General features: G+C 50.5%; 2 protein-coding genes across 2 annotated transcripts; one reads left to right on the top strand and one right to left on the bottom strand.

Annotated features, from left to right (window-relative positions):
• Positions 1-3,764: 3,764 nt before the first annotated feature.
• LOC100902710 (Jumonji domain containing 7) lies at positions 3,765-5,012 on the top strand. Its single transcript, XM_018641165.1, has 4 exons — positions 3,765-4,016; positions 4,140-4,354; positions 4,447-4,643; positions 4,756-5,012. The coding sequence occupies exons 1-4, from the start codon at positions 3,978-3,980 to the stop codon at positions 4,956-4,958; spliced, it is 654 nt and encodes a 217-aa protein (XP_018496681.1). The 5' UTR covers positions 3,765-3,977; the 3' UTR covers positions 4,959-5,012.
• A 21-nt stretch (positions 5,013-5,033) lies between these two features.
• On the bottom strand, positions 5,034-8,914 carry Sac1 (phosphatidylinositol-3-phosphatase SAC1). The gene is made up of 10 exons (XM_003747652.2): positions 8,693-8,914; positions 7,570-7,753; positions 7,389-7,469; positions 7,168-7,289; positions 6,926-7,028; positions 6,728-6,815; positions 6,506-6,638; positions 6,318-6,408; positions 6,018-6,228; positions 5,034-5,902 (listed from the first exon to the last, which is right to left on the bottom strand). The coding sequence occupies exons 1-10, from the start codon at positions 8,812-8,814 to the stop codon at positions 5,268-5,270; spliced, it is 1,770 nt and encodes a 589-aa protein (XP_003747700.1). The 5' UTR covers positions 8,815-8,914; the 3' UTR covers positions 5,034-5,267.
• Between the last annotated feature and the right edge of the window lie 3,642 nt (positions 8,915-12,556).

Below are 12,556 nucleotides of genomic sequence, written 5' to 3'. Positions count from 1 at the left end.
GGTTGGAATGTGGTTGACGGTGTTGAAAGTGGCGACGAGCCACTCCTTCAATTCGGGGGTACGTTTGACGATAGTGCACGAGCAATCGGCGGGCCCCAGAGTGCTGCTCCTCTTTCTCGTCCCACCCTCCCGCAGCTCCGAGGTCCCTCCCTCCAAGAGTGGCCGCCAAATGCCCAGCGGACAGAAGATGTTTGGCCCTGGCAGTGATGCTTCCGTTTTTACACGAAAGGAACTTATTTTGGCACGTCTTGCATTTTGCTTTGCCATCCACGGGTTCTTCGAAATGACTCTTTATTCTTTCTCCTGGAGGGAGTCGGAGAAGGATGTTGAAAGGTGAGCGTGAGCCAGAGTGCTATGGTAGCAGACTGCGGGTTCCCGATGGGCCGGTGGTTGGATCTCCGGGGACCAAGTCTCGAGCTCAAACCATTACCCTCTCGAGCACGCTACTACCTTAGAACATACCGGAGCTGGACCCCGGAGATATGGATTAACATCTCAGGTATCGCTATTGGCATTGCTCCGAGGGACGGATCTCCGGAGGAGTTATTGTGCGCGGGAGATCGACGCCGCCGGGGACATGCTGCTCCGTGAAGAGGTTCCGTGACGAAATTTCGCCGGCAGCAGGGATTGAACCCGCGCAATCGGCGTCACTTCACGAAGTGGGAGCGGCCTTTCACAAGATGGCTTCGCGGAGTGAAGGGAAGGATTGCGCGAGAAGTGACAGAAGCGCTAGCCTCCCGACTCCCCGCCAATCACGATAGTGCCCCAGCTCTCAGTGTATCGGCTCCAGACTCCAGATCTGTTTCGGATGCCAAAGCTTCAGCGATGCTGATATCATCGTCGTAACACACGAAAGCGATGAAGAAATTCGGTCTACATCTCCTCAACGAGTGCACGGATTGAGCGAGAATCCTTAGATTCACTTCGACATGTTGCACTCGTGCCCGCGAGTCGCAAATATCGCCTCTAGTGGCGAGCATTGAATTATCCCGGAGGAGGAGACTTACTCTTGAGGGTTCTATCCATGAGAGGCTCACCGTCGCAGTCTGGAGGGAGTTCGATGTCGTGATCTGTGAAATTGATAACCGAAGCGTTAATTCTAGTTCATTCCAGTTATCCATAGGTATCTCTGTAGTGTAATTTGCCCTTATATTCATCGAGTTGAGGTAAGTGATTTGCTCGAAGGTGGTTTCGATCCCCAGAAAGTTGAAGCGGCGATCATCGTGTCACGAGTCACGACCACGACGTGTCCAGTCACAGTCCGCTTCGCGCGGCGGTTGCGTTCCCTCTAGACTAGAGCACGAAGGAAGATTTTGCACCGTTGCTGTAGCTTGCTGTATCGCAGAAGCCCGTCCACTGAGAGGGTTCTCGACCACATAGTGCACTGCATGAAGAATATTACCATCGCCGGGGTGTCGAAAGGCGACCGGAGGGAGCGGCGCGTCTTCACTGGAAGTAGCAGGCGACGTTTCGATTCCAATCTCTGCGAAATGGGGGACTTGATATTCTGAGGATTGGATATCGGATATGAGAGATGAGAATACGTTTCATCTTGAGCAATGAGTGGTAATTCGCCCTTAGTGTGCGACCCCGGGCGCAGCACGCAAAAAGACCCGCTGTACGCAGTACGCAACTGCGCACTGCTGTTCGTCGTATACGGAACCACGGCAGAGGTCTTGCACTCTCAGTCAGAAGCTCGGTATTTGCATAATAAAATCTTGATATTCATGACGGAGAAGCTTGGCATTATATGACTCGAAGTCGTTCCGTGAATCGTAGCACCGCATGTGGTATCATGAGTCGTGAGAGCTTGAATTTCCAGAAAGCTACCAGTAACAATGTGAAATGACTCGAAATCTTCCGATTGAAAATGATCAGGGATTTTATCGCCGAGCCGTCTATTCTCCACGGCTCTATATTCTTTAGGCCTAAAGAGACCCCAATAAACTATCTGATCCTATCATGAGATTTGGACCGACTGTTCTTCTCAGGGAGAAGCGAAAAAAATCCCGGAGAGCCCAGAATGCCATGAAGAGGGATTCGCCATACGAGAGATTATTAGGAAATTGTTCAATTAAAAATCATTACCATCGCCTTGCTTTTGAAGTTCGATCGGAGAAGGTGGCGCGTTTCCATCGACGAAAGCTGGCGACGTCTCGACTTCGATCTCTGAGAAGTTGGAGACAAACATTTGATATGAGGGCACATCTCGTGTTGAGTCACGACGCCTCAGACGTTGGAAAATGTGCCTATGGAATACTTGGGAAATGTCAGGACTTTTCGAAATTGGGTGGAGCCATCAAGCTCCACCAACTTTCGAATATTCGCGCCTAATCCCCGGTTCTTTATAGGCCTATTAGGGGACAGCCGAGCTGGCGCCCGCTGTGGAAGCGGCATTTTTCACGGGTATACACCTAGTACATAGTTAGGTAGTATGGTGTTCGACCCAGGGGCGTGCCCAGTATTTTCTATCGGGCGGGGGGAGTTGGCGGGGGGGCAATAGTTTTTTCCGATGAAGAAATTAATAAATGAGGAGCAAATCAAGGAATTCCGCTCCAAAAGTCGACCCGAGGTGGTATGAAACTCCGGTTGCCCGGGCCCCCTTGCCCCCCCCCCCTCGAGCACGACACTCGTTCGACCGTCTCCTGTGTCGCATTTCATCCTCTGACGTACTCTCTGTGATTAGTGGCTCGGCTCGCCGAACCTAAGGGAAACAAAGATAAAAACATCACCTGCAGGAAGGAGCTCGCAATAGTCATGATCGCTCGAGGCCCTCATCGACGAGTCCTGGATTTCCTGATGGGGAATCACGCAGATGTTGGAAGCTTACGTATGAATCGGAAGTGGAGATGAATGAGGAAGGCTACTCAAGGGCCCATTCCCGGAGACGGTGAGAGTGGACATTACCATCCTCCGCTGATTCCTTCGGTGACGAGGAATTACCTCCACCGAAATTCTCGGGGCGCTGGGATTTGGTCAGTCAATCGAACGGGGATAGCAGGGCAAGCAAAGCAGGGAAATTCGCAGGATCCGTTTTGCTTCGTCTTACTCTACTATCAGACAAGACCAAGAGCAGTCCATTGATTTCGCATTAATTCATCGGTTTAATTGGGGTTCGACCATCGGCAGGAGATCCAGAAGCAGCAATCGGATTCTGAGGGTCCTTCCCGCAGGCTCCGAGTACTCTTGAGAGCCTACTCCGTACACTCAGCATTGTCCTCGGGAGCTGAAGCACCTTCTTGGGAGGATAACTTTGGAACGCCTGAAACAACTTATCGAGCCGCCCGCTCAACATTCCTTGACAAACAAAGATCATCAGCATCCATCGCCTTTCACTGCCTCCGTTCTTCTGGAACGAAGGTCCCCATAGAATTGCCTGCGTTCCTCTGGAACGGCATCCTCGTAGGATCACATACGTTCTTCGGACCGTCTCTTCCAACATACTTTCTTCCCCTGGAACGACGACTTTCTCCCGTTCCCCCGTTCCCCCTTGGACGGAATCTATGTTCGATTCATGCGCGAGATGTTTTCGCCAGAGAGTCGCGGACTTTTCGAAGCAATCCCGATGAGTGTCCTCTAGCGCTATGTCGTCAACCGCAGAGGCAGCTCTTGGCATGAATTTGGGGTACCTTGACAGAACCTTTGAAGATTTCTGTGCTGATGATGAAGTTCCCCGCATCCAGGGTTTCATCGATGCGCTGGATTTCTACCGGGACTACGTTGCGCCGAATCGTCCCTGTATTATCGAAGTAGGTGGGACCCAACAATTTACCTCCCGGGGTATCCGCGAATATCTCTGTCTTTTGTAATTATCCTACCTTTCCTTCGTTGAGGGTGGATGTGCTGATTGGCCGGCCTTGAAAAAATGGACGAATGCCTACCTACGAACCTTAGACATCGATGTGAGCGTGGCGGCCACACCTGATGGTTGGGCCGACGCTATCCGAGAAGACAAATTCTGTCTCCCACACGAGAGCATGATGAAAATGGGCGAGTTCATCGATAAAATCGAAAAGGCAAGTTTTGCGGGATTCTTTTCGAAAGCCGCCGACTATAAACTGCCCGATGATGATGGAGATGATCGAAACAAAATCCAAGATTGACCTGTGTTTGAGCAGGACTGATTCCCCTGATTACAGCCGAGCAAGGACGAGGTGCTCTATATCCAGAAACAGAACTCGAACTTGGAAAGTGAGTTCAGTGAATTGGAGGATGACATCTCCCCAAAGCTTCAGAAGTGGGGACAGCAAATTTTCGGGACTCCTCCCGACGCCTGCAACTTCTGGATGGGCGACGCAAGAGCCATAACCTCCACGCACAAGGATCATTACGAGAATCTCTATTGCGTTATACGGTAGGGTCTCGCCGGAGTGACTCGATCGACCAATAAGGCCTCAAGCGGAGCGGAGAAGAAATTATCGGAACCAAGGAGAGCTTTGCTTACAGCGGTTACAAGACATTCACACTGTGTGCTCCCTATTCCTGCATGAGGATACCGCACAGATCGTGCAAGAATTTCGCACACAACAGGAACGAGGATGGTACTTGGACGCTGGAGCCTATGGAAGGCGAGACCATTTGGGCATCGGGGAGTCCCCTCGAGTGGTCGACTGTTAAAAGCATCAAAGTCATCGTGAAACAGGGTAGGTTTATGTACATATACTTCCTAATCCAGGGATTATGTCTCCATAGCAATAGAGGAGCATGAGAAATTTCGTCATCAGACCATACTTGACTTCTTCCCCTCGACTCCAGGTGACGTTCTCTACCTCCCGTCGCTGTGGTTCCATCAAGTGGAACAATCTCACCAATGCATTGCGGTCAACTATTGGTTTGACATGCGTTTCGACTTGAAATACTGTTATTTCAAGATGGCCGAGAGTTTGAACCCTTCTCTACGATCGCTCTTGAAAGGATACCAAGCTGAGGAGGAAGAAGAATCATCCACTCATTCATAATTATAAATTATTCAGTCGCCTCGCATCGAGAGTGAAGAAACGGGACGTTTCTTTCTGAGAGTTACATTTATTCCGTCACGGTGTCCTTCTCCTCTCTACATTGCACAATAATCTCTTCAGGTAGCCGAAGTAGCAAACTTTAACTTTTTTTAAGAAAAGGGGCAACATACGCTGACTGTACACTCCGAGGCGGCTATATCCGTTCTAGTCCTCACTCATTGGCTACCCCGTAGCTGTCGTGATTCTTGCGGCGGACGAGACGGCTAAACCACCCGAACCATCAAGAGCTCGTCCTCGTCATCGATTCCGTTATGGACGAAAGGAACCATGTCTTTTCAAACGCGGCCTATCGATATACTGCATACGATTGCTACGGATTTTCAGTGCGATGAACGACACCGACGGGATCCAGAGCAAGAGAACGAAGAACAGCGAGCGGTCTTTCTCTCCCATCAGTAGGAGCAGGAGCAGCAGTACCAATAACACGAGTAGTACTAAGGGGGCTAAGAACACATCGGGTGGGAGTTGATTGGCGCACGGATCCTTCAACCCCATGCGACAATTGCCGAGGAGGAGATCGATACCATCCTGACGTTGACCGTCGCTGAAATTATTCTTGTAATAGCGAATTGATGAGTTCCATCCATCCCACAGCGCTCCCACTATTGAGCGCTTGCCCGTTCTGGTGTAGTCGGACTTCAGAGCCCCGGTGCCCGCGTACTGCAGCGAGCAAGCGTCTCCATTGTCGGCCCAGACGTTCCGGAAGACAGCTTCGAGGCCCGGGTCGTTGTCGAGCTCGGAGACGCTCGAGATCACATCATGCGCTAGGAGTTGAGTTCGCAAGCTGCGCTTCGCCAATAAGGACTGCACAACGTTCGTACGATCGAGACAGTCGATGCAGTTGGTACGGAAGACTCCTAGCTGATAGCATTTCACTGCGGAATCTGGAAAATGTTTGTTCCCCTTCAACAATTGTCGCACGAGTGAGCCGATAATTCGATTCCTGTCATTCGTCGAGCGGAATTCAGCGACGCAAAAGTACCTAGAGGTGCCACTGACCTTTCTCGAAATAGAAACCGTAGGCGTCTTGAGCGCTCGCCACTCTATCGATAAGCACTTGCAAACGGTCGTATCGCATCCCTTTGCACTCTTTATGGAAGTCAAAGGGCTCATAGCGAACTTGGGGATTGGAAATCGCTTGCAGGCATCGCGCCAATTCCATTCCTAAAGCGTGCTCGGGTCCTTTCTGATCAATCAGATTGATCATGACCTGCGGATTCAATCGGACGTGTGATTTCTGATCCGAATTCTCCTGTTCCCTCAGTCGATCTCAGGCTCACGGAATGCGAGAAAGCTCACCTGCTTGCCATAGGTAACTATCTGCTGCTCGAAATGTTTCTTTACAACTTCTTCCTGTTTGCCGGAGACAAGAGTTGGAGGCGGTTTGTATCTGCGGAAAGAAGGAACGTCTCGCATGGAGTTTCTTTCGAACCCGACGATCGACCCTCGTGGCCATTCTCATCATTCTTTCGCGCTCGAAAATTCACCTGAGATCAGGTACTTGCTCCCATAACAGGGGGATCGAGCCCCTAGTTTGTACGAACGAGCTTTTCTCCTTGGCCGTTTCGACAATCATTTCAGTCTCTACGAAGTTGGCAACATTTCCTTCCGAATCAGCACCTGTGGAACAAGGCCGTCATATTGATATCCCCGCTAATCTCACAGGCAGGTCCTCTGAAAGCCTGACGTAATCGTTCCCGTTCACACACCTCTCATGTTGAAGCGGGTTCCTGCTCTCTGGACACTACGACGAGATATGATAGTCCACTCGAAGCTCTTCCCATTGGCCAGGCGCACCTGCGAACAAACGATTCCCGTCGACTGCTTATCGAAGTCCGAACTATCGTCCTCCCTTCAGGTTTCGACAGGCTCTTGCCAGATCTACGAGCGCTCCATCTTCGGCTTACCTTTTCTGAAGCATAAAAACCGTGCATCACTGGTATAAGAAACTGTAGAGCGCGATTATCAGATGACCAGGAGTTATCAACGAGGCTTTGATTCCACACGAATCTTCGAGAAAGGTGAATAAGGTTGAGTCACGGCCTTCGAGGGTGTCATACCGGGACTCCCCTTCATCATACCTAATTAGTCTTCCTCAAAGAGAGAAACAATATTCTAGATTTCACAATTCAGGCCGAAGTCCTGGTACCTCGAGTCGGCGCGGGAGAAGAAAGCCATTTGAGGGAACGACGAGCTCGTTCGATTCAGCCTTTGCAACGAGTGTGTGATGTCTAATTGAGTTGAGTAGTAGAAATATGGAGTGTTGAGCACCTGCGAACGTGGGAACAGTCACTCGAGACCCCGGGTACCATATGATCTTACTGCACCCCCATGGGCCACGGCGTATGGATCACACGACGTTTCATTTACCTGCATGACAATCTGCTTGTACGTGGAGTTATTAATCTTCTGCTCTTCTGTGAGGTGGGCATCGCTCCGGGCCAGGGGAAACTATGGAAGAGTTTTTGGAAGAGAGACGAGTGAATGAACGAAATCAGACAGACCTTCGTCACACCGGATTTACTTTTTACCTTCCGCCACGACCTCTTACCATTTCCCAGCCATCGATGCGGTAGACGGGTTTAGAACCTATTCTAGTACGACTCGTTATGACCAGCAGATGCGCCGAATCGAGCAGCTGTATAGTACCAACGGCGCCGAAAACATGCTTGGACTGTTTTACGTTTTGCAGAACTTTCTGCGGGTCAGGAATCGGCTTGACCTCGCCGGTAATCCTGGAATGCGAGATAGAGTTTGACTAATGCATATCTGACAGGGAGATTCCAGCGCCCGTTGGACATGGAGTGAAGGTCCGAGCTCATTCTTATCCTTATGTTCGAGCCTACATAGGATTTTCATCTCTTGTATTGTCTATGAATGAGTGGAATGTGACCGATCTATTCATTCATTTGGATATCGATCCGACGGGAGACCGGAGAACGGGATAATACCGCCGGCTCGCTTGCTTCAAGAATGTTGAGCCGAGAGTTGTCGAATGAGTGAGCTAGGCAGCACCTTCTCAGACTTCTATTGGTTTCTCGATCGTCGGATTTGATGGGTGAGATGATTGCGATATGATCTTGCAGCGACATGATTCACGACAATCGGGTACTTGAAATTCGCGGAGATAGAATTTTGGAGACAAGTAATGATATTCTCATTCAGTCCGGAGATGGAAGCCCTCCCTCAAAAACTATGGGAGCATCGCAACGAATAACTTATCTCCCTTCGGATTGAGACCAAAACCATCCCTGACTCACGATTCCCATGAGATTGAGACGAATGCAAGCCGGCTCGCCCGCTCCGGACCAAGGTCCTCGGATGTCCCAGACCAGCCGCCGGAACCATCCAACAGCCGCTACCCTCATATTCCTCTGAGCATACTACATTAGCCTCGGCTTGTCGGATACATGCTTTGGCAGGAAAGTCGATCTCGGCACCTTTCCTCACGGACATCTTCCGCCGGGATGAGGAAACTCGGTGGCGACAGGGTCACCATCTCCAGAGAGCTACAGCGGATTCCCTTCGAGTTTCGCCGATAAGTACCCGTTCCAAAGTATGCATATGCCTAGACCGTAAACGACTATGGTATTCGATAATAATAAATATAAATAATAATAACAATCAATAATGATGAGGATCACCGAGCTCGTAGATTCGTGAAAAACATTCACCTGTCAATGAGGAGGCTCTCGTTTTCGTTGCCAGCCTGGAGCACATAAGCTTCGAGAGTTGTGTGCAGGATATACGAATCGAAGAGTTTCATCCTTCTTAGAGTTGTATTTTCTTCGTGCATCTGAGGTGCGTCACTCCACTACTGGTATGGGCAAATTTCAATGACAGAGCTACAGATTAACGAAGCGATCAGAGTCGACACTCTCCTCCTTCCTTCCACCACTACCACTGCTCTTGAATCGTCGTTCCACATCAATGTTTACGACGATGAACGCATCCGAGTTCGACTGGGCGCCAAGTTTCGAAGCTGCCGACGGACAACACTCCAAGGATCGGTCTATCGGTCTCATTCATTAGACATTAGACGTTGACTGGACATGAAAATTGACTAACACGGTTGTGCGGCTGTACGGGGGGGCGCCTTCGTACGATTTTACGCTCTTTTTTCTGTACGGTTGTACGGTAACGTTTTCGGACGGTTCTACGATGTCCTTTCTGTACGGTTGTACGGTCTTCTATTTTAATGATTCTATGTATGCTGGGTCTATGGCGAACTTGCAAAGCTGTACGGATGCTGACTACGTCTATGAAAAACTCATGCAAGGAAGGGCGTGAGCGTAAACGAAGATGGGAACTGGCACTCAACAAGCAACAAGGGAACCCATGAAAATGATGTCTGTCAATGCTTCAAGCGGGAGCGGGCGCTTCTTCCGTTTTGTTCCGAGGCGAGTCCCCGGAGAGCAACATAGTCACAGACGCAGAATATGACCTCCAGAACCCGGGCTTTCGCACCGCGGTCGAATACCGTGATGGGTGCTGGGTGACGGTCTCATTTGGAGAGAGGACTCCCTGCAATTTTCCGCCGTTGACCCACCTGACGTGGATGTCGCTGGATCACGCTGGATTTAGGCGAACCACGGGGGATCTCTTGGGATCACGGTCGGACACGAAATACGAGGGTGTACGGAATATGTTCAAAGGCGCTTTCCGAAATTCCAGGCATCGCCCATAGCAGCGAGGATTGGAGGATCAAGGATCAGAGTACTGGAGTCGGAGTCCTAACAGGTCGGGATTCGGGATGAGAGATGCAGCCTGTTACAGCGTTCAGCGCAAAGATGAGCGAATACGTAGTTCCAATATATGACTGATAACTGATAAGTGATAAGAATGGGTTGATAGTTAAAGAATGGGTGATGTTAGCGTAAAGGAAATTCAGTGAATTTATTAGCGTTCGCATTCGTACTTACGTACTGAATACGCTCAGAGTTTTTTCGTTCTCGTCTCCGAGTTCGAGTTTGAATTTGAAGTTTCAAGTTGACGTTTGAATTGAGTGCTTGTCTTGAGTCTTGAGGGAGAAGGTGTACAACGAAGTTGCTATCGAGTCTCGATGAAGTGCTTCAGATGAATGCTGCCGCGGCTAATCTACAAACAAATGTACTCCGTTTTCATCTATTTTCGACTCCTGGTCCTCTCGGCTCCTTGAATGCGAGTCGAACTTCAACCCGACGGCCTATCTTAGGGGTCGTATATCAGGGGCACGGTAGAGCGTTTCCTTACACCCTCCTGTTTCTCTAGGGGGGGAAATCACGGCTCTCTTCGAACCATTCGGCAATCTGCAGAAATGCCCCCAAATCGGAGTTGACGTATCCTTCGACAAACGCAACCTCAATGGGATGCGGAATCATCTACGAAAGCACGGTGCGAAGAAGGATAGCCGCAGACGGTCTCCGAAGATCGGCAAAGCTCGAATGCGAATCCGTACAAGCATTATTTCAGAATAAGTTTCGCGGAAAAATGTTCCATACAGCCACTTCAATGACCGAACTTACCGTCTCTTCTTCCTTTCCGGAGAACACGAGACGGTCAACGAAGATATCGCGCGTCGTACAACGGACGAGGCGTTCCCCAGATTTCGGGCTGAAGTGACAGCTGCCCTCGGTGCAGTGAGACGTCAAGGCGGCATATTCACTCTCTGTGCCGATGAATGGACATGGAAACAGAAAATACTCCTGGGGGTGGTCCTAAGCTCGTCTCTGGTGATCCCGTCCGTGGGTGCCAGAGAAATGGAGCTCGTTGTGAGGTTCTACGATGGGCCAAATGCCTCGAAATTGAGCGAGGCGGTTCGAAGGACTTTGGACTAATTCAACCTGAGCTTCGACGACGTGCACGGAGTAACAACCGACGCTGCTTCTGCAATGATCAGCTTCGCGGAGAGTATCGAGGAGGAGCGCGGTCGGAAGGTTTTCTATCAACAGAAGTGCAACGCTCACGGCCTGCACTTAGCCGTGATCGAATACTTGGGGGGGAATACATGTAGCGTCTCCGTCAGCCTCGAGGCTCCCTCAGTGGGAGAACATGAGAGCTGCATGGTCTAGACTCTAGACTCTAGAGCGGGGACAAGGATCACGGAGGAAGCGAGGCGCTTTCGGTTTATGAGGTCCAACGAGAGTACGAAGTCGCGAACTTCAACCTCGAGGAGCTCATAAGCCGCGTCTTCACTCAAAGCGGGAAGAAGGCCGACGAATTGGAGTTGATTCGCCGCCGCGACCCAGAGCTCAAAGTTTTGAATGTACAAGGCGACGTGCCGAACCGTTGGAAGAGCACCTTCACGATGATTGAGAGCTTCGCAACATTGTCACCGGCCATCAAGAAGTTCTTCGACCAGAACAATCAGCGCTTCCCGTTCTCCAGAGGCGAGATGGCGGCTCTGAACCCCATCATGCGTGCTCTCGGCTTCGTGTAGGAAGTGAGCTGGAAGGTCTCAGCTGATGACGCGACTCTCTTCCTCTCGGAACTTGCTCTTGAGGTCTGTTTCGAGTTCTCATTCCCAGGCGATAGAGGCGAGCTTCGTGGTTGACCATTCGTTTGCATGGCGAGTCGCTGGAAGAGTACGCGAGTCCCCAGCTCTCCACGCTCTATTATTATGTCGACTAAGTTCCTCCCCCCCCTGAATTTGTCGTGACAAATAAAGGAGTTATGAAATGAAATGATAATAATTGTATTATATTGTGCCCTGCGAGCGGCTCTGCGAGAGGATACCGACCATTCTTCATTGATTTCGTTGGAATGGAAATCGGAAACACCTTCATCAAGGAGCTGAAGTGTAACCTCATTAAGCATGTCGCAAAGCGGAGAACGATTGCCTCCCGATGCGCCTCCTTCATCAATGTGGGCAAGGAGGAATCTCCCCTAGATGGCCGCTTGGCCGGAGAAGTCGGACATCTGGCTATGAGGAGCGTCGACGGAGGATTGTCGAGATTCTTCAATGATCCGGAGCTCGAGTTGCGCGGCACGCCAGCGGAAAAGCGAGTAGAGGAACGAGACACGTTTGAAGCCTTTTTGCAGGAATTCGTCCGCAAATGCCGACGGTCACTTATGGCAGCTGGCTCAGGGTTCTCAGCTCCTCACCGAGCCAGAGCTCTGAAGCAGCGACTCGAAAGCATCGAGGATAATGATGATACGGAAGTATCCGCTCTCGGTCCAAGATACATAGCGGAAGTCCTTGGGACCGGACCCACGTGTGTTTCCGTCGAGAGGGAATTCAGTAAAGTTCGACCCAGCCGACCTTCCTACCAGGAGCGCCTCGATGACCAGCGTTCCGAGAGAAAAATGCTTCCCAAGCACATTCTCTCCAAGAGTCTTGGATAAGGCGATCAAAAATAGGTGCATCCCAGACGATACCGACGGAGACAAGACGCCTGGAGCATCGGAGAAGAGCAAAATGTAATGGAATCTATCGACAACATTTATTGGCACACCACATGTGCATGATACATTGGTGCTGCTTTGATTCGAATCTCGAGCACATGGTATCCGTATCACGCATTAAGCGGCCTTCCCTTCCGCAGTGCAACTTCAATTGG

This window comes from Galendromus occidentalis, unplaced genomic scaffold (assembly GCF_000255335.2).
Source record: "Galendromus occidentalis unplaced genomic scaffold, Mocc_1.1 scf7180000077524, whole genome shotgun sequence".
NCBI classification, from domain to species: Eukaryota; Metazoa; Arthropoda; class Arachnida; order Mesostigmata; family Phytoseiidae; genus Galendromus; species Galendromus occidentalis.
The sequence above is the reverse complement of the archived record's forward strand: the minus strand, read 5'-3'. Positions and strand labels throughout refer to the sequence as shown.

What these genes read in the sequence shown, in the direction of transcription:
- Sac1 (XM_003747652.2), bottom strand. Translation starts at nt 8,814, where the DNA reads ATGCACGAAGAAAATACAACTCTAAGAAGGATGAAACTCTTCGATTCG. An exon ending in GAGAGCCTCCTCATTGACAG is followed by an intron (nt 7,754 to 8,692) that starts GTGAATGTTTTT and finishes CTCGCATTCCAG; the next exon opens with GATTACCGGCGAGGTCAAGC. An exon ending in CGGTTTCTATTTCGAGAAAG is followed by an intron (nt 5,903 to 6,017) that starts GTCAGTGGCACC and finishes AACATTTTCCAG; the next exon opens with ATTCCGCAGTGAAATGCTAT.
- LOC100902710 (XM_018641165.1), top strand. Translation starts at nt 3,978, where the DNA reads ATGATGAAAATGGGCGAGTTCATCGATAAAATCGAAAAG. An exon ending in TCATCGATAAAATCGAAAAG is followed by an intron (nt 4,017 to 4,139) that starts GCAAGTTTTGCG and finishes CCCTGATTACAG; the next exon opens with CCGAGCAAGGACGAGGTGCT. An exon ending in CAAAGTCATCGTGAAACAGG is followed by an intron (nt 4,644 to 4,755) that starts GTAGGTTTATGT and finishes CCTCGACTCCAG; the next exon opens with GTGACGTTCTCTACCTCCCG.